The sequence below is a fragment of the Glycine max genome, chromosome 7 (assembly GCF_000004515.6).
Source record: "Glycine max cultivar Williams 82 chromosome 7, Glycine_max_v4.0, whole genome shotgun sequence".
In the NCBI taxonomy this organism is placed as follows: Eukaryota; Viridiplantae; Streptophyta; class Magnoliopsida; order Fabales; family Fabaceae; genus Glycine; species Glycine max.
Genome location: NC_038243.2, coordinates 115311 through 141392, shown reverse-complemented (window position 1 = coordinate 141392; position 26082 = coordinate 115311). Strand labels below are relative to the sequence as shown.

The following is a 26082-nucleotide window of genomic DNA, read 5'->3' as shown; positions in this document are numbered from 1 at the left end:
ATTGAGTATCACTGAGAAACTAATTAATTTTCTTGGTAACATTTTTATCTTCTTCACAGCCCTCTAATGTTACGTGCGTAGTATTTTACTAGACTTATCTTTGTATCGTAACACGAACATTAAGAACATCTATACAAGCCGACATGAAATAATTTTTCTACCAATATATGTAGGAAATAAACATAGGAATATGAAAAAATTGATTAAGCTTGATTACACACAACTTATTTGCCTCAATCTTAATGAAAATGCCTTTGCCTTTTCGTGCTCAAACCATTCTAAATTAAACTTCAGTGGAAGGCAATGGAACCCGCCTTCGATATTCAGCTAGAGCCCACATTGGATAAATATCTCTGTACATTGGATAATGCAACATGCAATTTTTCATGAATACTCCCGTGATTTCCTGCCAAAAGTAGGTCACAACAATAAGAAACAATACTCAATCTAGAGCATAATTTTCATTTTGCTTACAAAATACAATTAATAATAAATCTTTTCTGTCATTTTCCTAAATTAAAAAAATATTAATATTTTTATATCAAGTTTTGATTACATTGGAAGTTGAAATTCTCGTATCGACAAAGTTTTAAAGACTTTGATTTTACTCCTTCCATTTCATTTTAATTGATGTTTTAGAAAAAAATTGTTTTGATTGTCATTTTACAAAACCAATGAAGAATTACTTTTTTTTTCTTCATTAATCAATAAATGTAGAGTGAGAAAATAAAAAAGTATAGATGAGAGATAATCTAATTAATATGAAATACATTGACATATTAGGATTAGGAAATTACATAACAATTTTTATGAAATCTAAATTATTAATTGTATTTTCTAAAATATTGTGTCAATTTTTTTCTCTAAAGGTTAATCAAAATAAAACAAAGAGTATTGCATATGAATTGCAAGCATTAGCAGTTAGAGAAAAAGTGTATGCACTAATAGTATAAATAACACTTATTTTAGAATTTATTTTTCTTCTAATATTTATTATGGAACGACTGAATTATTAAATACAATAATAAATGCATTTATTGTCTTGAAAATATAAAATACACTTAACACCTACCATACAATTTAAATTGATTATTATAAATTCAAATTATAATTTTTATATTTAAATATCTTTATTTATTATAAATTATAAATTTTAATTATAACATATTTATTTATTATGAATTATAATTATATAAAATAAAAATTAATCCTATTATAAAAACAAACTAAAATACTAGTTCAAGCAAAATTTTAAAGAAATAACTTTGTCCACAAAACTTAAATGTTGTATTTTACGTTTTGGAATTATTTTCCAATTAAAATTAGAATTTCACATCAATAGCATCTATCAACTTTCAATTTCTTTAGCTAGGTCAAACTTTAATTTTGATTTTAAAACACCCAAGGCATCTGAATTGTTGCACTGAAGTCTTGTCCCAAATGGTATCGACCTATGTCTTTTTTTCTAAGATCTGATTTTAATTTATTGCTAAATAAGTTAATTTCTTTTTTATTTATTTATTTAGTTAAGCATGTACACAAATACGGGACATTTTTTAATTTAAAGGATTGATATACACCTGTTGGGGCCAATCACCCTCTTCCAACTGAGAATTAATGAGCAACTTTGCAGCACGGTGAAGAGGCATGGGGTCTCTATCCGCCTGTATATAGGAATTTAAAAATGAAGAGGGGAAAAAAAAACTATTTTGAAATTTAATTCACAATGAAGTAGACCTATAATCAAATATACACAAACACAAATTAAGAACGAACCTGTCCAGCATGAATTAGTCCCATAAGAGCCCATGCTGTATGTACAACATTTGATCGGCTTCCTTCTAGAGGTACATATATCTGCATTATTTTCATTTAGTAAGACATTATTACTATTATCATTAATTCCCAATGAAGTTGAAGAATGGTAATTCAGTAATAACCATTCAGCTACAAACCTTTTTTGGGCTTGAAAGATAACTCTCTCCCCATCCACCGTCCTCTCTTTGTGTTGTAAGTAGAAATTTAACGGCTTTGCGAATGGCAGCACAATTGGTGTAAGTCTTACCAGCAGCTGCTAGACCTCCAAGTGCAAACCAAGAGCCATAAGTGAAGCAAACTCCCCAATTTCCATACCATGAACCATCAGCTGTTTGTGTATCTTCAAGGAATCGAACTGCATTGGTAATGAAATTTTCTATCTCTTTCTTCCTATGTCCTGGATATAGCTTCTTGAACAAAACTAAAGCTTGGATTGCAGATCCAGTGCACTCAACATATTCATGTTCAACTACAATGTCCGCAAAAAATTCTGTGGGATTGAGTAACTAAGAATCACCAACAAAGTTAATTAGTTTATTAATCAAGTACTTTTTTTTATCAATTTATAAATACATACGTGTTGCATTATTAATTAATTTAATACTTACTTCTAACCACTCTTGAGCTCCTGCAGGCTCCCATGCTGCTAAACCACCTTTTTTACTCTGCAATAAAAAAAATGTTGTTTAGTTAAAAATAAATTTGGTAGTAAAAGTAAATAAAGCATCAATGATCAAAGTCCTTTGTACAACCCTAACTTATTATTGATCAAATATTAAGTAACAAAGAAAAGGGGCCATTAGTTGATTGATGATTGGTTAATTAAAAGGATATGGACATAAGTTTAAGAGAATTGTAATATTGTACAAAACCAATTTCACAAATCATGAACAAATGAGGTGGTGTTGGATTTGAAAAAACAGCTGATTATATCAACATTAGTTGCCAACCTTTATCAATTTATAGACAATTTTTTATAAAATATTTCATAACATAAATCGTTTCTCTAAACTTAATGGTACTTGCCTGAAGCGACAACAAGACATTGACTGAATCGTATAATCTTTCAGGTTCCATCTTTTCTCCCACAATCTCTGGTGGCAACATTGATAGAAGTAGACAACACTACAACACAAAAATTTTAGTTAAATTAACATATATTTGTTGTGATCATTAACAAAGCTTTAGATTAAGTTGTTTATGACCTAAGTTGTTGGCTACCTTTAAACCTTCTGCAGTGCAATCAGAAACTTGCCATCCATGGTCTTGATCAGAGAATGTCCAAGACCCTTTAGAAATATGACGATGCATACTTTTAAAATCTCCAAAAGGATTATCCTTCACCTATAAAATAAGAATGCCAATTCATAAAAATCTCCAAAAGGGTTATCCTTCGCCTACAAAATGAAAATGCTAGTTCATTACTACTAGATATAGACAACAACCATATTATTCAATACTCTAATAAATAGTTAAACACCAACTTAGTAATCAATTATAAATATGCATTTCAATTCAAAAATATAATTATACTAGTTACAACTAATACTATGTAGCTAGGTGAATTAGTAAGTAATTAGTTATATAGTTTTTATTTAGTTTATTCGATCACCCTGTAAATAAGATTTAGGGATTTTAAATATCTTAATTAGTTAATTGTACAATCTGGATAAACCTAGGTTTATTAGGGAATTTCTGCTCCATAACTAGAAGGAAGAAGATCTGGGATTCTTTTATATACTTATAAAAATATTAAGCAAACCTGAGACTTCTTGATGAAATCATGTCCTTTTGCAAACGTAGGACCAATTTCTTCAATTATGTTAGTGGCAAGCAAAGCTTGAACAGCAAAGCCAGCATCCCATTCTTGGCTACCAAAACTCTGCATTATATAGATAAGTGCATCAATAAACTAATTAAATAATTAATGTATCTAATTGGTTATAATAGCACGTGCCCACACGCGTATACCTGCATGGTCATTCCATCTTCAGAAACCCATAAGTAATCTGGGACCCTTGCAAGATGCTTCTTGAAAGCATCTCCGTTTGGATCTTCCACCCAACAAGCAAGCATACATAAAACCTGGAAAAAAAATATATGCATTTTAGTATCATATTTGAATGAATTCCCTCTTGAAAAGGAAAATAAAAAGTTTATTTTACTCATAAGGATAAAAAAAATCAATATGCATTATTGTTATGACACCTACCTTTTCCACACAACCAATGGTTATGTATCGACTAGTCTCATCTTCATAATGAATATGTTTCATAGTTACTTGAAGGGCCTTTTCTCTAATCAACTTGTTGAAAGGCCAACGAGTAAGTAGCGGTTCAGTGAATATGTATAAACTATCCCATATTAGGTCTTGTATCAAAGGATGGGGATAGTAAAGATCTTCCTGTGATTGACATAATGAACGACTATCATTTTCATAGCAAAAAAGATATGTGCACACACACATTGTGATTAATTAAATATGTCTTTCACCTTTGCACATTGGTGACGCGCTTTCTTCCAATTAACTTTTTCATAAGGTTGAGTAAACAACTCTTCTCTTAATTGTAAGATGAGTGGTGTGATTGGACCCACAAACCTCTTCCCATATAAGTAAGACATAGGCATGTATACCAATCGACAGTAACACCACATCTTAGCTACAATAGTTAAGGTGGAAGTGAGATTTAATGATTAAATATTGTATATTCACCAATTTAAATATATATCATTCCAAACAGAGTGACAAAATAAAATTAATTAAATCTACCTGGATGCATAGGAAGAAAAGATGGAAGGATCCAAAACTCTGGGGGCATTGGGTTGCTTCCGCACCAATCAAATACACCGAGTATCTACAAGAGCAAGATCCATTTAAATGAATAGTACACATCATAGTTTCATTAGTTTTTGTATTTGTATTCATATAAAAAAGAATAATACCGAAAGCCAAGTTTTTCCCCATGAAGGTATATGTGTTACACCACCATGATCTCGAATCCACTTTCTTGCTCTAGCACAAGCATTGTCATGACCTCCATTAGGTCCTTCTCCAAGCATTCGCATGCATATATAGTTCAGTGCAGTACAAAACATAGTGCTATGACCCTCTATGTGTAGTCCCCATCCTCCGTCTTCATTCTTTAATTAAATGAAAGCACAAAAGGGCTAATATTAATTATTTATTGTTGCAATGAATAGATTATAAACTTCATGGTTAAACAAGTACAACAAGTTTAAAAGATACAAGAAATTTGACATTTTGTTTCTCTATATTATGTTTGATTAAGCAAATGTATCTTAAGATTGAATAATTATACCTGGTGATAATATGTGTAACGAAGAATTTCTTTGCGATGTTCTTCTGGAAATACTGATTCAAGATTTCCTGTAATATACATACAAAAAACCTGCAATATTTTCAACAAGTAAAAATTAATGTTTGTTATTGCATATGCATAATGAACTTGAATTTTATATATATGATGTTCAAAATATCTGAGATATTTCATGATTATGTAAAAAAGAGGAGTACTTGTGAGCAAACAAAAAATGAAAATAATTTTGGATTCTTAATTATAGTGATCATTTTCAATTTCATGTACAATAACTAAGTTTTTATGTTCATTTAATGGTCGAGTATGGCATAAAATGATGACCTGAATTATTCTGTTAATGAATAAATCCCTATTTCATTCTTTTATAAGTTTAGTTCCGTAAAAAAGAGACCAAGGATATTAATTTTTTTATTACCTAAGCTGCATATTTAATTTAATTTCAATTTTCTAATTTCTTTAAAAAAAATAAAAATAAAAATTTAATAATCAATGTACTGACAATCTAAAATAATTTTACATTACATCTAATAATTATAATTCATTGTTCATATGAATTATTAAGATAGTTATAATTCATTATTAGTATGATTATTAAGATAGTTATTATAAAAATTAATAAACTTATCATAATAATGATTTGTTATGATGATGTAAAATTATTATCTTATTTTATCAATGTATAATTTTATTTTATTTTTAATATTCACAAAATTGATATATCCCAGACATGCATCATCAGCTAATTTATCTATACTCTCTAATAATTATTATTATTTAAAAATTAAATTGATAGTAAATTTGGTCAGAGAATACGAAAGTGATTACTTGTATTTTTTTAAAAGAGTATACTATGAGCTTACTGAGGATTTATTGTATAGAATTGACATAAAGAACTGCCTCTAATTTTTGGGTGTATTGTTTATTTTTATTGTTTATAATTAGTCCAGAGAGAAGGATCTAAGAATAGGCAATAAGAGAAAATTTTAGCTCAGAAATTAATACGAGCAATAAAATTAATGAGACTAAATAATTTTTTTTATAGAGACTAATACTTGAAATTTAAAATTTTATAAATACTAAAAAAAAACTAATTAATCCAATAAATTATTATGATCAACAAGCCTGTAAACTATCCATTTTAGATAATGATAGTGACGTCTTTCATTTTTGTATATTTCTTATTTATGCCAACACCCTCGTCATTAACGCTACGTGCGTGTAGATCCACGTCCAATCTGAATTTTGCGCATCTAATATTGATTTGACGTAAAATTTTAAAATGTATTAAAAACGTCAAACCTACGAAACAGTCTTTTTTTTATATTATTGTAATCAAAATTAGAATTTTACATCAATCATTTACATGATAAAAGTTTACATTAAATATTGACATAAATTAGTGAGATAAAATTTTCATTTAAATTAAAGAATCAAACAAAAAAATCTAGATATTTATATCTAAATTTTGTTGTAAAAAAATTTAATCGAATAAAATAAAAAATTATTTTAGAAATAACTATTTTTTTGCTAATTAAAAATTTCTTCTTATCCCAACATGCCTTTCATTTTATTTATTTTGTCCTCATATCTTAAATAAATTTGAAGATGTAAAGATTAAACAATAAAAGCATATAAACATTGATATAAAATGCAATATCAACATTTCTAACTGATTTGATTACTATCTCGATTGTTGATGAACAAATAACTTATATTAGACAATGATTGAGGACAGAGTTCTTTAAAACATATAATAATAATAATAATAATAATAATAATAATAATAATAATAATAATAATAATAATAATAATTCGTGTTTTTTATTTTAATATGCGCCTACCCACTAGCTTAAACTGGTCATATTGGTTTTATTTGGATTATATATATATATAACAATGAAGCGTATGTTTAGGATATCTTGAAACAAAAAGAAAATAATTATTTATTTATTCTTTATAATTTTATAATTTATACTTTTTAGTTATTTGAAAATAATATTTTAATCCTTATAATTTATATTTTAATTTTTTTTTTCATTTAGGTAAAAGAAAATGATATTTTTATTCTTTATAATTTACATTTTAATTCTATTTTAATCCATATAATTTTAAAGTAGTTTTTTTTAATCTTGTATTTTATATTTTAATTTTATTTTAGTCATTATCATCAAAATATAATTAATATTTTTTATTATAATTAATTATAAAAATATTAACAAATAATTTATAATTAATTTATTGCAAGATAATTTGTAATAAAAAATAGTTAAGAATTTATAATTAATTATTTTTATATTTTATTTACCATGAATTAAAAGATAATTAAAATATAAATTATAGGAACTAAAAATATCACTTTCAAAATTAAAAAAAATTAAAATATAAACTAAGAATAAAAAAAAACTAAAATATAAACTATACGAAATGAAAAAATGACTATAATAGAATTAAAGAGACAAATAATCCAAAAAAATGTTTAGGATGTTATTAATTAAGGCAGAAGTAACATAAAGTAGCTTACAAGAGAAACATAAAAGTAGGTAAGGTGAATGCGCGCGTGTTTGTACACTAACATGATTCAGTAATATGATTGATTCATTTGAATTAGTTTTACTCCTAAGCAAAACTGGAATCAAATGGATTTAGTTTTGTTATTTATGAGATGGAATTAATAAAAGAGAAACACGATGATAAACTAATGTAGTGAGTAGTGAGTACTTACCAAAGGAGGAAGAAAGAAGAGAGGACCTGCAATTTGAGCAGGCCAATGGCCATCAGAGGTCTGCAGTGCCGCAAGGTGGTGTGCGCCCCTTCTGACGGCGCTTGTGACTTTTTGGTATGTGATTTCCTCTCCATCTTCTATAGTCACACGAGGAATTGTTTGTTTGAAGTTATTTTCTCTGAGAACCTACGCGTAGGGCAAATAAGAATAGAAGAGAGAGTAATTAAATTAAGTTGGGAAATAGATAGGTAACGTAGGGTACCTGAAAACGCCAAAGGAGGTCAGCGCAGGGCTTGACCTTGAAGCGGTTGTGGTAGAAATGCTGACGAGCTGCTTCAACCTGGGCCCGTTCCTCTGGACTGCCTGCTTCAGGATCAAACTCCCATGTCTGCCTCCCAACGAAATTGTTTGTGCTGAATATGTATGGATCATTTCCTCCATCTGCTATCTTCAGCCTCCACATCCCTGATCCCTATTCACTCACACCAAACAAACCTCTTTCTCTAAGCTCCAGCTACTCCCATTATTTATACCGCTAAAACATTTAATAACATTCTCATTCTATTTTAACTGTTCAATATAATAATAATTTACAATTCATTTTAATCATAACTTCTTCTTTTTTTTTTTTATCAAGTTGATCTTTCTCATTAAATATTTTTTTATGTACGGTGTTGTTTGGTGACTTGTCTTCCTTTATTCTATGTTTTAGCGAAAAAACAATGCTTTCAAATTTTAGTGATTTGGAAAATGCAAAAGCAACGAAATGTATTAAATTTATTGGAATTGTTAATTTTAAAAAAATAATTTTTATAATGTAAAAAATTATAAAACGTGATATACAGATTGCAAATAAAGTGCATTAAATGGTTTTCGCAAAACGTACTGTGTAATAATTAATTTCATTATTATATTTGCAGCGAGGATAGCGTGGAAACCAGGGTGCAGTTTTTTTTTTTTAAAGAAAAAAAAAAATGGAACACGAGGGTCGCGTGGTCAATGAACGGAGGGAGATTTCAAATAATAATAAAAGCAAGAATACTAAATACTAATGAACAAAAACTTTCCGTCGATTGCCAGCCTGAGTGAGCATATTTTTTTAGTATGGAAATCTTTAATATACCGTCTACTGACACAACGCTGGATCTTGAATAAATATTCTGATGAGGTCAAAACAAATAAATAACAATCTCATTGGTAGATATGAAATAGAGATGTGCGAAAATCGAAAATACATAAATAATGGTGATTTCTAGAAAATAAATAAAAATGCATGTGGGAAAAAAAAGCCAAAATGAATAGTAAAAATGACGTTTTTTAACATTTTATGATGATCTTTTAGGTTGAGAGAAATAAAATAGGGATGATAGAAATGAGGTGTGGGAGTTTGGTACCATGACTTCGAAGAGAGTTACCTTTCAAAGCTCTGGGATTCACAGAGTAAATTTCCGAGTTCACAAAAATTATCCTGAACAATACAACCCAAACATTTGTACTTAAAAATCTTTTTTTTTTACCAAAAATAATCGATTTTTTGTGTTTTATAATCGTTCTTTTTTTATTCCAATTATCAAAACTTCTCACAATGATATTTTTTATCTCTATTTAATTCTCTCCTTGTTTCACATATATCAAATAACTTTACAATAATATTTCTCTACTCTTTTATCTATTTCACTTAAAACAAACAACGTAACACATAATTTTGGACATATATGTAAAATAATTTTAATAGGTAAAAATGACCTACTATACATAACCTGAACCTAAAATAAACATAATCAAAGATTTTATTATCATAATGTAGAAGTATCTCTTGGATCGCTTGCTCAATAATTAATATTTTGGACATATATGTTTATTAGAACTTATTTTTAATTTTTTTTATAACTTTTAAAGAGCTAATTATTTCTTGAATTTTAACTATAAATAATGTGCACCTTAGAAATGTATCTTAACATAATACTTTGTAGTTTGTAGCCACTCTAATAAGGCTCGTAGTAACTTTGGCACTCCCACAGTACTTTTTTACCATTTAAGCTAATACTATTGCTTTGATAAGTTTATCTGCTCGAGGTGTACCAAGTTCAAATCATTGTTTTGTTGCTATTATAAATAAAGGCAGAGAAGACTTGGCATAAAGGTTTTGATGCCCCCAAGACTACTCTGTCCGGTGATCTGCATGCAGTTAAACGTGGACAAAAAAGGAAAAGCACAGTGGCGAACAAATAGCAAATTGAGTAAACTAAGAGTCCATCATTATATTGAATTTTGGGTCCATCCTGTATAATCTTGGATGGCGGGATTCACAGGTTGACCCACACGCACAATTTTGTTATGCAGTGAATGATGGTGTTTGAAGACGTGGAAGTTGAGATGGAAGTGTTCTATTGGGTTGAGTTACAAATATTTGGGAAAGGAAAATGTAATGTACCACCATTTGAAAAGCAGTCATCATTCAAAGAACTCCTTGACCCTTTTTTTTTATGTCAGTTTGGATGCATCCACACAAATAAACAGAAAGAAAAAAGCTTTTACATGGTACAGGCTATGAAATTATTAAACATTTAAAGTAACATGTTTTTAAAGTAATTTCAGTAGCATTTTAAAAAAATAAAATTAGGCCTGTTAGGCCTGGGAAAAAGACGATTTATTAGCTTGCGTAAGAATGTGGGAAGCTAACCCGATTCACTGCTATTAAAAAAGTGATCACTTGATAGAATTTTCTAAATCTCTTTCATTACTCTTCCTCTCACTACTACAAAACATTATTTTTACGACGTTCAATTTACGACGGTTCTCGAGAACCGATCTAATATATGGCGCAGTGGCACTATCGTAAATAAAAGCTAAATTTTTACAGATACTAAGACGGTTTTGTAAAAACCGTTTTAGAATATTTTTCATTATTTTTTAAATTTTATTTCTCTCTCCACTCTTTCTTCTGCTGACTCTTAGACTTCCCCTCTCTCTTTACTCCCCTTTTAGGTTTCCATAGCCTTTGTGAGAGGGACGAAGCAATGTCTCCGGCAACGTTCTCTAGAAGGCTGCCATTAAGGTCGTTGACGTTGTCACCGCCATGGCTGTCCCCATCGTCCCATCCCCCAACATTTGGCTCCTCGACTGCCGCTTCAACCACTAGCTCCACGGTCGTCCCTCCATGCGCGTTGGCTGCGAATTCGCCGCCGCGGGAGTCCTCCACGACAAGATCTATGTCCTCGGCGGCTACGTCGCTGACACCTGGTCCTCGACCCCGCCACTGGCCAATGGGAGAGGGTTGCCAGTCCGACGGAGGTCCGTGAGAAGTAGATGCACGCCAGCACCGTGTTGGGGAGCAGATCTACGCGATGGCAGATCACGGTGGCATCACGTACAAGCTTAGCAACGATGAGTGGGAGAGCGTAGGGGTAGAATTGGATCAAGGGTGGAAGGGGAGGGCGTGCGTGGTGGAAGGGATTTTGTACTGCTATGATTATTTGGGGAAAATCAAAGGGTTCAATGTGGGGCGCGGGGTGTGGGAGGAGTTGAAGGGGTTGGAGAAGGGTTTGCCCAGGTTTCTGTGTGGGGCTAGGATGACTGATTTGGGTGGGAAATTGTGTGTGGTTTGGGAGTGTCAGGGGAATGGGCATGAAATAGAGATTTAGTGCGCTGAGATTGGAGTGAAGAAGAATTCGGATGGGGAATTGTGGGGTCAACTTGGTTGGTTCGGGAAGGTTCTTTCTATTCCCAAAGGCTCTTCCATTGTCAACTGTTCTTCTGTTTCCTTGTGACCATACATTACATGTAAGCATTCTTTGATTTTACTACATTGAATTGCTGCCACTTGCTCTTAGGCGCCATTTCCTGCTCAGATGTTTGTATGTCAAATTGTGAATGATAAATAAACAGGAGCTCCTCAACTAGTACTGCGCTTTGAAGTGAATCAAGTCATGTGTTAATGGAATGAAAGTTTGTGTATGTGTGTCTCTGCGACCTTGAATTTCAGTTACTGGATGTTCTGAGTAAGCAATACTTTTGTTCTTGCAATACCCTAGTGAGTGTAAAAAAAAGTCTTTTTCCAATGTTAAAATAGAGCAAGATCGTTCTACTTTTTTTTTGTTAGTTTTATGAGTGGGTGTTAGTGGAAGTGGCAGAAGATTGCTCGCACGTGAATACAGTATTATCAAAAGTGTCTCAAAATGAAACTTAATATTGTTTGTAGCACCTACCAAAAGTGGTTTAATGGTTATTGTTTGTTTGTCTTTATGAGACCACATGTCTTTTTATTTCATCAATTATGAAACTTAATATTGTGTTGTTCCAATTTTTATGTAAAGAAGGTATTGCTATGAAGACATTTATCATTGTTACAGGTCAAGTTTGTAGATATTAGTGGGAAATTGTCCTATTCCCTGATGGAATCTGAAACCAAATTTATGCACTAAGTCTGAGTCTGACCAGTCTTTTATGTTGTGGCTTGAATTGAGGTCTGCACATAAGTCATTGTTATCAATATACTAGTAAAAATTATTGTCTTGTACAATTGTGTAGCTTGTTTGAGCTTTTTATGATGTAGTAAACCATTCTTTCATGTTACAGATTTGAAGGGAGTACGCAATTGATGGATGAATATTTTGGTAAAAGAGCCATTGATGGGGTGGTAGTCCCTAGAAAGGGGATGGGCCATGCATTTAGAGATACTACTAATGCTAGAGATCGAAATGGTCTGGTGTGCAGCCGCATTACTTGCAGCAGCAGAGTCAATACTCCTAAAGGCACTCAAATTGGTTCTTGTGAAAAAGGTAAATCTTTGAAACCTTCAATCCTATCTTCTTCAGCTGGAGACATAATATCATTACAAGTTGTAAAGTATATTTTTTCGAATATTTAATGCACTTATATCTAAGTTTATAATTTAAAATTATTAATTAACTTTAAATAATCTTAATTACCCCAATTGGTGGACATGGAAGGTATTGCTTATCTTCCCATGGCATGCTTGTGCGACTCAAATGTTTAATCAATAGTCATTTTCCTTAGTTAATTTTAATGACTACCATGTAGGAAGACTATCCAAGGCTCTCTGTTGCTGTTGCTGGTGATTGGAAGTTTGATGTGTACATGGGCATTGATGTATTTGGAAATAAATTTTAATTATGAGTGGAACATAGGTCAGAAATTGAATTTGATCTACATGTTTTATTTCACTTTAAGCATACTCCCTGTGTGGGCATGGTCTTTCTCCCGTGTTTCATTTTGGTCGCAAGGCTATGAAATACCTCGTGTTCTTCACATTTAATTTCATTGGTTTCATTCTGGTTATTGCAGAATATATATGCACTTTAATGTTAAAATGACCTTCAGAGAAGTTTCTTACTACATGTAGAACCCGTTCCCTTGGTGAAGCATCCAACTTGCCTGTAACTAGATATACTTTCACTAAAAAGATAATTATCACTTGGTCTCGTAAACTTTGTAGTACCAGCCAGTAGACACATTAAAAAAGCTATAATTTCATTTTTAATAGTCACGCACGTAATTAAATTTTTTTGTTTGATTTTTTTAAAATATCAACAATATTTAAGGACTTCTTGAATGAATTGAATTAGTAGATACATCTTATTTTGAATGAATTGAATTAGTAGGGCCATTGTAATTGGAAGTTCCCCTTGTTCGAGCCAGTAGCTTGACAAAGAAAAAAATTGGCAGTGATTCTTTTTTTTTTCTTTCTATTTTTGCTTTTAACTTCTCCTGATTCCTGTGTTTATTTGCAGAAGTTTGTTCATGGGATGATAGATGGTGTTCATTACAGCTCTTAATGGGTAATTCTCAAAATCATCTCTGTTTAATTACATTCGTTCTTTTAATATTATGAAGTCCTTTAGCATTAGCGTGATACGTGAGTGAAGTGAAATTATACTAGTGTTTAGCCTGTTTCTCTCTAGTTCAACACTTAACAATTGAGGTGTTTATATGTGGAGTTGTTACTTGCTATCTTTTTAAAAATAATTTATTAATTTCCTAATAATTTTTTTTTGTTCCGACTTTATTCTTGCTCTCTCTGCGTCCTGTCCTTTCTCTTGAACAAATAATGTTTCACATATAAAAATAAAGAAAGACAAAAGAAACCTTTGTAGATAACGTTAATAAATTGTTTCTATGAACACAATGAAGTGAGTTTTTTCTTATGGTGAAATACATATATTGTAGTGAGTTTTTTCTTACGGTGAAATACAAATATGGTAATGTTTTGCTTGTGCTACACTTTTTTTTTAAACTTATAAATGTTTTAATTGTACTATAAAATTCTGTAACTGGTGAAACTAAACATGTTTACGACTTATTAAAATGAATTTTGCATGTAAAAAATATGTTTACTTACAATCACTTATAGTTTATTTTTTTGAATTTTGTTACCACAAAAAATGGTCATAATACATTTTTTTAATCTTTTTGATATGTTTGTGCATTTAGCACTTTAAGAGTTACGGCTTCTAGGATATAAAGTTTGATTGATAATTATATTGTATATTATTTGGTAAGATATCATAAATACGCATAATGTCAAAAATTGGATTATTTGGAAGAATCTTTTCTATATAATTAGTTTGATGCTTCAGATTAAAAAAGTCTCTTGTGAAAATTAATATATTGATATATTTAGTATATTTAATGTGGTATGAAAATTATTTGGACCATATTTGTGAAAATTAAAATATTTACTATATTTAATTATATATTTTAGTATGAAATTATGAAAATATATACTGTTATTTAATAATAGTAGTAAACTTAAAAATGTCTAATATTTAATAAACTATCTACTAAAATAATGTCCCATTTAATATTTAGCATGTTAAACACGTCTAATATTTAATAAAATACTATTAACCAAAATAAGCAAACATTTATTATTAACCATGGCATGCTTGTGCGACTCAAATGTTTAATCAATAATCATATCATAATTACATTGTTTTGGAAATTATTATTTGTATTATTTGCAAGCTAATTAACACAATTCTTATGTCCAGTGAAGTGCAAATTGAAGGATTAATATTTATTACAAGTATAATAATTTTTTTGTGTTGCTAATATTTTATTGGTTCAACTATAACTATTTTATTTCATTTTTTTTATGTTAAAGGTGGATAAAGTATACTTAAACACCCCCACAAAAATTGCTATCATAGACCATGAAAGGAAAAGAACTTTTGTACTACGAAAAGATGGGCTTCCAGATGCCGATGAGTTTAATATTATTTAAAAGCTTTATGAGGTTTCTTTCTTATTATTGAGTATAGTATTCATATATTTACAACGAGTATTTTCTTATTCATATATATACACAGTTCTTATTGTGAAGGTTACTGGAAGAACTTGATTCCTTGCTTTTTCATGCATCAAGAAATGATCCTGAAGCCTCAGTCAAATCAATGAAGGCAAAAATCAATTCTGCCCTTGGTGCTCTGGACAGGTGATTTGTGTAGTTTTTGTTGTTTTTCTTGCCCATAATATCATTTCTGCTTCTTGCACATATTTCTCCGTGTCATACCAACTTAATGTATGTGTGGATATTAGTTGGAAGAGCTCAAAAATATTTCCAAATAAAAAATATTTAGTTGGAAGAGCTCAAAAATATATTTACTCCGCCAATCACTAATAATTTTCTTAGATGCCAATCAATAATTTTACATTCAAGGTATAGGCAATTATTGTCATGATTCGTAGCATTTCATTCTTTATGGCCTATTTGATAAAAGTATAAAATTCTTCTCTTATATTAGCACTTTTTTTTTATTGAACTGATAGGAAGTAAAATCTATTTAGAGGCAAATGAATAATATTAGGGGGGTCGACGGCAGGCTAAGGTTAAAGTTTGTTAATATACTTATATTAAAAAAAATAAGGATGTGAACATTAACGAATACTTGTGAGATGTAAATATTTGTAAGCTGTAGGTGAGAATGATATTGCTCCTTGACGATGAGCTCCTTCACGATGAGATTGCTGGATCACAACGATAATAATTAAAAGGGTAAACAACCACATACTAAGACTTTGTAAGCTGTAGGTGACTTTTAACGACGGTTGTTTTATAACCGTCGTAGTTTATAATGTAGACAACGACTTACTAAGACTGTTTGGAAATAACCGTCTTAGTAAACCAAGCAAAATAAATGTCTTTCTAAGACGGTTATTATAATAACCGTCATAAATTCTAAGGATATTTTAAGACGATTATTGTTTAACCGTCGTAAAAAGTGAGATATATAACGACGATTATCAAAACTGTCGTGATTTTCTTTTTGCCTTTTACGACGCCTGATTCTACGACGGTTTAAAACCATCGTAAAATGCCTATTTTAACCGACTTAGAATACGTTATTTCTAGTAGTGTCTCATCCTAGGCACAACAATCTCACCGGGTGCAGCCATCAAATCATCATAGCTAAATCATTGAAGCACCAAACTCTTTTATGTTTTCCACGGTTGTGTCCAATCCAGATTTTGTACCACCATGGAAATCACATGATGCTGCCTGCCTCTCTTGGACAACTCATTGAATGCCACCGCTCTTCATCCCATCACTGCCCACCCCTTCGTGAGACCCAACAATTATTGCCCCACGATATTGTGCTATCCACACCACCACGAACCTTTCACCAGTCATTCTGGCACTACCATTCATCATCTCAGGGTCATCCTTCTCTCGGGATTGTTAAAACCTTTGTCTTTGACAACGACATTGGAGCGTAAGCCTCTCCCCAACCAAAGCGTCGGTGAGAATTATAATGTCAATAAGAATTGAAAATCAAGATTTGATTAGAAATACAACATAAGGAATAATTAAAAACCAAGATTTTGATAACTAATTTCAGAATTTGTCAACTTCAATGGCGCAGGGAGAATTACAATTGCAAAATTGATTTTGTAGTTTTGATTACTATCTTCTCTATGACATTCAAGATTTGATAAAAATTGTCCATCAATATTGGTTGTATCATAAAACAAAGGAAAAATTATAAATTTGTTATTTTATTTGATTTTCTGTATCGCGTTCTTATTCTTATTGATGATGACTATCACATGTCATGTTCTGATTGGATGTTAACTCTATGAAAAAACAAATACATTGTTGTTTTCATTGATCAATCAGAACATGACACGTGACAATTATCATCCAATAAAAATTAAAAATGTGACAAGTGATCGTCAACATCAAATTCATGAATTAAATTATTGAAGGATCAAATCCGAAATTAAAAATAAATTGGGGACCAAAAATACAACTTTGGCTAAAACAAATTTGTGACACCAATATGATTGTGTTGCAGAGCTGCAAAAGTATTTTTCAGGGTAGGGGTTAATCAAAATTTTAACTAGCGCAGGGAGAAAGTGTCAAATGAGTTTACTTTACTTGTTTTATTTTTTTAATTGAATTTATTATAGTCATGAGATTTAATTATATCAACGGATGCAATATGGTGTAAGTCTAAAAACTTACATGAGATTTTAATATGGCGTAAACGGATCCCATCCTTTTTTTATGTAAAGTTAAAGTTTTTTTTTTGTTCCTTTAAGTTTATTTTTTTGGTATTTTTTAATTTTTATTTTTAAGATATTTTATTTATTTTTAATTCTTATAAATTTGTATTTTTTTCAATTTTGATCCCTATAAAATTATAATTTTTTATTTATAATTTTCATAAGTTCACACATATCATACCCAAAATTAAAAAAGCAAACTTACATTAGACTAAAAATAAACAAAAAAATCTTACAATTATCAAAATTAAAAAAATACATACTTACAAATTAAAAAAAATAAACTAAGAAAAAGATAAAATAACATTAACTTACTAACTTAAGGGACCAACAATATATATATATATATATATATATATATATATATATATATGAAATTACACATAAGACTAAACTGAAACTTAAAATAAATAATTCAGAACAGAAGCTTTTCTTGTCCAAGCTACGACTACTTTTAATGGAAGAAAAAAACACAACCAAAAATACATCTATCGAAGTGGTTTCTTCTTCACTCAAAATCCTCCCTTATTGTCATATACTTGAACGTTGAATTAATCGCACTAAAGCCTGAACTAACTCTGACACAGGTGGCCGAAATTCAGGCTCAGACTGATACAAATAAAAAAAGCATATTAAAATACTGACTTTTTTTTTTTTTGGTGGAGAAAATATTGAGTCATGTATAGTAAAGTATGAGAACTAATTAATTGACCTGAACACAGAGGACGATGATATCAGCAAATCGGAAGAGTGACTTAGGAGGGTAAAGCCCCGCAAGGCAGGGTCCGCCATTTTTTCCACAGCATTAATGTCATGAAGCTGTGGGGTGGCCCAACGAACCAGACATTGTGCTGCTTTTGGCTTTGAACTGAAGACCACGAGGAACATATATAATATAAAAAACAACTTTATCTTAATTGCATTCAGAACACACAATGTACCTACCTCGGCTACCTGTCTAAAAAAGTTACAGCATCACTACTCCAAAACTGTATACATCACTCTTCTGGGTATAGGCTGAAGGTTTTGCGCATTCTGGTGCATTATATCCTGCCCCAAGATTTTGGCTAGTACGCTATGAAGTAGGAATGAATAACACTCATAAATCAACATGTACAAAATGCTTCTTTGGAAAAGAGAAAATAAATTCGATACTTTGGCCAATTTACCCTCACATTAAATACACAGGTACTGAAGAAGTTAATTAGGTATTAGGATTCAAAAGTGAGTGAGGTGAGGCTCTACTTAATATCTTTTTCTTATTTTCCCTCTTTGACTGGATTATTGCCTTTGCGAGGGGCAACGTAAGCAGGGCAGTTTAGGAAGTTACGACTTAAAACTGTTTGATATCCTATTACAGTAAAAATAAAATTTAGCATAATACAATATTAATATAGAAAAATAACTTCACCATGTATTCTTCAACCTTTTTTTAGTATCAATTGCCTATTGTCTAGAAGTATATCTGTCTTGAATATTTTACCTAAGCGACACCTAATGTGCTTTCGACAAACTTCCATCTTTGAGTAGTTTATTTTGGCTTCAAATCCTTGAGAGATATTTGAAAAAACAGCAACAAAATGATTGCTTCCCGACAAATAAATAATCCTAACTAAAAAGTGCATTTAATTAAAAAAAAAACAGCATAATTCAATACTAAGTAAGATAAGTAACCTCACCAAATACTCACTGGCTTGTTTTAAATACAAATAGCTCATTGTCTAGAAATTTATCTATCTATAATATTTGGCCAAAGCAACACGTGGAATGCTTTTTAATATCAAAGAAAGATCTTATCAAAATATCTTCTTTCTAATTCATTTCTGTAGCAAGTTCTACGTTTCAAATAATAGGTGGAAAGTGAGACCAAACGCCCAGATTTGGGGAACTCTTGTCTCAGTTGTCTGAATTTATTAAACTGATAGTAACCACCACAGGGGAGGGGAATAGGGAAAAAGACGCCGCCAACGAAGCTATAAGAATTTGTGGGGAAATAAAGACGATGAAACAAACCGTACGGGCTAACAAGTAACTAAGGCCAATATTAACTAGACTGAGTCAAAAACAAAATATGCAGGAAGCATTTCTAGGAATGTTAAAACATCATATCAAAATTCCATACAGGCAATAAAGAGAAGGAAATAAGTACACAATAATAAGGAGACTAAAACAACAAAAAACCTGGTGGAAGGATGCCTAACCATAGTCTGAGAGACGAGGATTCAGATCTGTGTCAAGCATAATATTGGAAGACTTAATATTCTTGTGCAATAAAGGAGGCGAGCAAATTTCCTGTAGGTACCTGAAAATTTCGATTTTGTCCATAAAATGAATAGTGTTAATATTATTCAAATGCAATCAACACTATAGATGCAAAAAATTAGGAATGCTGTACTCCTATCTGGTACATATATAAATTAACGCTATAGATGCCTATCGATATGCAGAAATATGTTTTTCATACTGTCACAACATCTATGTCAAAATGGAAGTACTATATAGTAGATGTAGACTAACTCAACAGCCCGAGCTGCTCCCAATGCAATTCTGACTCTGGTGTTCCAAGTTAGTGGTTTTCTGAAGTCGTCTGATAAGTGTAAAAAGCATATATTTATTAGTTTTTATTTTCTAATTTAATTGCAGCCATGCCTGTCCCCATAACTAAATTTTAGTTTAGACATTTATGGCCGCAAGTCAGACATGAACATAGGTGTGTCATATGTATCTGCATCTTTATTTGAATAGACATTCACTCGGAGGTTCTTCTTAGTAATATTAAGAATTTTCATGCACATACATATACTAGTGTATCCATGACTATTTTATACTAAAGCACACGTGTAGGTGTTGATTAATTAAACAGAAAGTACCTTTCCATCAGCATATTTAGCCCGATAGACACATCCTATGGATCCTTCACCAAGAAGTCGACCTGAAGCAAAATTAGCAGTAGCAGACTGCAATTCTGCTTGTGTAAAAGTAGTAACACGGATTGATGAACTTCTCCTAGAATTTAGACGATTTGCAAACTCGTTGTCATTAAAGGATTGCACACAATCGGAGACTGACGACCTAACACCAATTGATGGAGAATTTTGCGAAGCCTTTACGTCAATTGATGTGGAATCCATTGACTTAAATCCTGTTACCAATATGACAACTGAAATCAGTTAAATGCATGTCAACTCCATACTCGCTGTTGTCACAATGTTCCAAAATGACTTAAAACTATATAACAGTTTTATTTTATTTTTCTTTAAACAAACACCAAAAGTTTGTAAAGATCAACTATTTCAAAAATTTAAAATGTGTACAAGTCCAAGAATGGATTTTATCTGTAACAAGGTTCAATTATTAAGTCAATGATTTACCATGCCATATCATATTGATAGATCATCCACACATCAAATCAGTCAACTTTTGCTATTAGTACATAAACTAGTGTGAAGATGATGGCCAGTTAACTCAAGGAATAGAAGGAGAAGAGAAGCATTGAAGAATAATGGGCCTTACAATGATAAGAGCCTATGTGTGTATGAGAGGAAGGAATTATATTTATAACCAGCGAAGAGAGCAAGGGAGAGAAGGAATTGATTGGAGGAGAAAGGAAAGAACATAACAGAATGGACAGAAATATGATTAATGGGGGAAAGGAGAGAAAATTGTATACACAGACGGGGAGAAATTGGAATAAGCTGCGGGTGACATTTGGCATGGGAAGGACTGTCCATTGCAGATCCTTAGCGTTCTGTTTTTCTCTATATTTCTTATTTTCTGTCTTTAGTCTCCCGAGGATTCTCCTTTGCTGTAAGGAACTGAGCTCCCTTTGTTAGATATATAATACTCTCTAAATCTCAGTTTCTATCAGAAGATAATATCAACTTAAGTCATCACACAAGGGGAATATTTAAATCTAAATTCAGTTCTCCTTCCAAAGAAAAAGAAAACAAAAATGAAATCTGCATCCAATATAAATAAATAAAGTTGGTTTATTAATAATCACAGACAGTGCCAAGCAGCAACTGTCTATCGAAAGTCACCTTCTTTTATGCTATAGATAGATGTAGCAAAATTTCTACATAAAAAAAGAAAAATATTTGGTGTGACATACGAAATAAAGATCACAACAAGTCATGAATAACAACAGAAAGTATTGCAAAATCTGTGAATAGAAAAAGACCACCTTTGTAGTCTTTGCTGAAATCACATCCGAATCTTTTGATAACTCCTCAGATGCAAGGGTTGTAAAAGATCTATGCTGGCTACGCCTCTCTTCATCGATAAAATGTGAAGCAGGTTTTGATGATCTTTTAGAAAGAGCAACAACAATTATAATTACTGCTAGTACGCCAAAGGCTATGCCGGCTATAGCTACTCCACTAATAACAGATTTATCATTCTTTTTCTCGGAATGCTTGATAGGGGGAGTACCAGGAGGAGGAGGAGGTGCTGGTCCACTTGACCAAGAGTTTCCTCCAGTTCTTTGGAATTAACAACACAAAGTTAGAGAAACAACGTAAGTTTCATCCTTCAATAAATGACTGTTAGAAAATACTTACTGCAAGCTATTTATATCCTTTAACTCCTTAGGAACCCAACCAGTAAATTTGTTGTTTTCAACATTCCTGTTAAAATTAAAATAGTACTTAATTTAATTTATTACTACTCTCGGAAGAGCAAATACAATTCACTATCAGATTTCAGGTATACTAGTCATTCCTTCAATAGATTTCGCTACTACTTCACATTTTGGAAACTAAAAAACTGACTCGTTAAGTAAAAATGTCTTAGCCTTACCAAAGTGATTCATAAATTGACTAGACAACGTAGACATTTTACTTCCTCATAATGAAAGATGTAGCTCATGGTTTTTTGCAAATAATTGAAGCATAGTCATATATAAAATTATAAATATGATATACAATGCATATTTAGATGATTCTAGAAATATATATAGTTGCCACTTGCCACTACTGCACTGAAAATCTAAAAAATCAAATATATATGAAGATACTTGAACATTTTACAAGGGGGGATGGAAAATCATTCCAAGGTGAGCAAACATGAACTTACAAATCTTCAAGTGGAAGGTTGGCAAGGACATTTACTGAACCAGTGAAATGTTGTTTTGTAGGTGCCTGTATAAGGACAAACAGAAGCTTACTGTGAAGATGTGTGCATATATTATTCCCTGATAGTGATAGTGATCTTGTTCTTACAACTTGTTGAGGTTTTTGAGCGATTTGAGATTCTGGGGTAGGTTTCCTGATAGTGAATTAAGTGATACATCCCTACATGTTATTCAATGCTTTACGGTTAATAAAATTTGCACGCTTGAAGATATATCCCTACATGTTATGCAATGATATAAGGTTAATAAAATTTTCATGTTTGAAGAAACCTGATAATCATATACTAAGTAAGAAGCCATCATTTTCATTAATATAAAAAATAAAGTGCAAGCAGTTATGCATGAAATATAGCATGTATTTTATAGTTGTATAAGGGGCATAGAAGCTTTTCTGGAAGTGACTTATTGCATCAGCACAGAGGAAAGAAATCCTTATAAGCTCAACATAACAGTGGATTCGAGTGAAAAAATAAGGAAAGAGAGGAGTTTCCATATATCACAGAACAATCTAAAAGTAAAGCATCAATGCATGAGTTCACACTTCGTGGTTTACATATTGCAAAACTATTTTATACACAGCTGGAACTGGGTTCTTTATTATAGCTTCTACCTTAACTCCAGTTAAATTCCAAAATCAGCAATAGCATGAAAGTAAAGATCTTGACACTAGAAACCTTGCTGCATGTTCACACTTACAGTTGTTTGAGATTACTGAGCTTCCCAAACATATCGCCCAACTGGTTTTTGAGCTGATTATGTGCAAGATTTCTTCATGCATAACATGTTGAGAAGCAGAGGAGAGTTCCAAGAAAAATTATGAGTAAAAATAGGAAGGAATATTGCTTAAAGGTAATTGAGGTCATCCATCTCAGAGAAGGAATAAGGTATACTTCCAGTGAAGTCGTTCCTAGAGAGATCTCTGCATGACCAGATAACAGAGTTATTGATGACAAACAAATGCAGGTTGCCTAGAAGAAGATTACACTATTGACCTTCCTTTAAAATAATGAATCCAATCATCTCCGATAAAGAATGTTAGGAAGCACTTTCAAAATTTCAGCAATGATATAACTTTAAATTATTAGGTGCAGCCGGTAGTGTTATATTTATGGAGTAATGAGGTGGTAATGTTATATTTGGCAGCTGACTTACATATAACGAGCATTTGGAGGAAGTCGATATGGTATATCACCCTTTTGGTTGTTGTTGCTCAAATCACTGTACTATGAAAAAAAATTAATGTATGCCATTCAAGTGATGTTCTTTTATTATTATTAAAAAGAAAGAAAGTGTGGTCTTTGAAGATCTGGGCCTCACAAGTCGGTAACTGATTTTAAGTTGGACAACTGGTAGCACCATTGATCCGGAAAGTCCCATGTCAGATAAATTTCTGTTGAAAGTAAAAATAAATAGTTAGAATGACTCAGGACTCAGGAGTTGATGAAAAGAAACATACTCTGTCTATAATAAACATATTACATTTCTGTGACAGAAGAGCCTGAGCATTTGATTCCTTCCCAGGAGTCGCCACAGGGAACGCCTCCACTTGATTTCCAGCCACTCAGCTTTGAAGGGGAGTTTAAGCTTGTATACATCACATTAAGGGCTGAAACTGCAAAATTAAGCACAAGAATGAGAACAATGCAATGCAATAAATCACAAAGCTTTTGGATACCATCTTGGGAGGCAGTTTTGCAATGAACTACGGTGGTTGAGACCGCAAGCAAAGCAATCCACAACCTTGCAAGGTTAAGGTTGTGGTTGTGGTGCATTTTCTAGCACAATGGAATGCAGAACAGAACAGAACAGAAAGGTGTTGTTGTTTGAAAGGAACATAACATTCTCATTCCTTCAACACCAACACGTTTGTTCCAGTGCCTAAATTTAGGAGGGAGAAGGAACACGCCTTAAAATGCCCGGTAGCGCACTCTTTTTGCGGACTATAACTAGCCATTATTTTTTTATTTTTTTGTTAACTCATAATCATAGAGACCGAAACAGGAAGAAACAAAGAGAACTGGCTTACAATGCATGGTATTGGTATACTAGTCATTGAGAATTAAGAATTTGAAAGCACTAATCCTCAACTAGGCTCTTTTTATTCCACTACAGCTTGCCAATATACGATTTCGACCAATGATTGAGTAAGATGTTGCCTAACTAAAGTTAATAAAATGAAAAATTAGTTTCTAACATCATAAATTATTAATTAATTTAACCCTAAAGTCGTAATATCATGTGACATTGATTTTTTAAATTGAAAAAAATAAATCTTTAATCAATTTAGTATTTCTCTTATTAGTTGATGTCATCTAAGATTTTTAAACGACTTAATTAATGTCTCAAGTGTTTGAGTATTAGTTAGTCTACCATTGAAAACCCTCTATACTATGAAAATAAAAAGATATAACACATACAAATAACAAAACAACTAAAAATAGCAAATTACATAGATTTAAGGTGGTTTGACACCTTTTGTCAACATTCTGCGAAACATAGCTTATTTTAGGGAGAAAAAAATCAGTTGAAATCACAATTTTAATTGTCCCAATCATGCTAATATTTGTGTTTGGATATACATGTTGATAAGTGCTTACATAATTTTTTGCGTTGGATGACATTACTTCATATAAAAGAAATTACTATATAAAAATGAAAATTTATTTAATTAAACTATATATATTTTTTAGTGAATATATATATATATATATAAAAGAAAACGAATGAAACATATAAAAAAATGACTAGAAATGGATAATTATAGTTTATTTTGTGTACAAGTTAATATTTATATTAATTTGGATGAAGAAACTAAAAAAATAAAATATTAATTTGAAGGGAGAAACAAAAAATAAAAACAAAAAAAAAATACATTCTCTATATATTTGGCTCTAACAGGATTTGAGGATGAATCATATTTACAAGCTCGCATAAGTTATTCTTACAAATTATCTTGGGAGCTTATGAAAATAAACTAAAAATTATACACCCGTTACCAGTTATAAAATATTTTTATATGCTCTCTCAAATACTCTCACAAGCATTTATAACATAAGATGTATCTAAGTAAGCTTTTATAAACTCTTCCATACGAGACTTAGGCCTTATTAAAATGTTACCAAGTTAAACACATTAAATTAAAAAAAAAAAGGAGACACTGAGCTAAACGAGTGATGAAAACAAAAAATGTACACGGGGATGACTTTCTCTTCGGAACTATAGATGGTTTTTTCATTCAATATTTTAATAAAATTGACCTTTTATACTATTTTCTCTTTACACTTTTAACATTAAAATATTAAATATTTAATCTTTAAACAAAATAGAATAAGAATGCAACATTAACTAAAAATTTAAACAATTAGTTAATATCTTTTTATGTACAAAATAAATTATACAAGTAACTGCTTTTACTAAATATTTTTAATTTAATAAACTAGGCAACTTTTAACAGTCAATTAACAGCTTTCAACTAAATTAATTTTCATCTTTCAACTAGTTTATATTCTTTATATGTTATTAATAAATATCTACTAGTAGATATA

General features: G+C 31.1%; 1 protein-coding gene, 1 non-coding gene and 2 pseudogenes across 3 annotated transcripts; 2 read left to right on the top strand and 2 right to left on the bottom strand.

Annotated features, from left to right (window-relative positions):
• Nucleotides 1-34: 34 nt before the first annotated feature.
• On the bottom strand, nt 35-8709 carry AMS1 (beta-amyrin synthase). Of its 2 annotated transcripts, NM_001249662.2 has the most exons (16): nt 8141-8415; nt 7879-8064; nt 5139-5228; nt 4762-4959; nt 4589-4673; nt 4312-4478; nt 4031-4222; nt 3790-3903; nt 3581-3700; nt 3040-3162; nt 2845-2943; nt 2427-2483; nt 1956-2324; nt 1777-1857; nt 1581-1664; nt 35-406 (listed from the first exon to the last, which is right to left on the bottom strand). In NM_001249662.2, the coding sequence occupies exons 1-16, from the start codon at nt 8339-8341 to the stop codon at nt 284-286; spliced, it is 2289 nt and encodes a 762-aa protein (NP_001236591.2). In that variant the 5' UTR covers nt 8342-8415; the 3' UTR covers nt 35-283. The 2 variants fall into 2 exon arrangements, with proteins under 2 accessions (NP_001236591.2, XP_025984855.1); XM_026129070.2 differs by lacking the exon at nt 35-406 and having other exon boundaries at nt 1580-1664; nt 1777-1859; nt 1957-2324; nt 8141-8709.
• A 2248-nt stretch (nt 8710-10957) lies between these two features.
• Nucleotides 10958-11777, top strand: LOC100817928 (F-box/kelch-repeat protein SKIP6-like; annotated as a pseudogene).
• A 5156-nt stretch (nt 11778-16933) lies between these two features.
• On the top strand, nt 16934-17044 carry MIR1520D (microRNA MIR1520d). The gene has a single exon (NR_126594.1). It is a non-coding gene; the product is annotated as a microRNA MIR1520d (primary transcript).
• Nucleotides 17045-17800: 756 nt separating this feature from the next.
• LOC100817398 (protein STRUBBELIG-RECEPTOR FAMILY 5-like) lies at nt 17801-24632 on the bottom strand (annotated as a pseudogene).
• Between the last annotated feature and the right edge of the window lie 1450 nt (nt 24633-26082).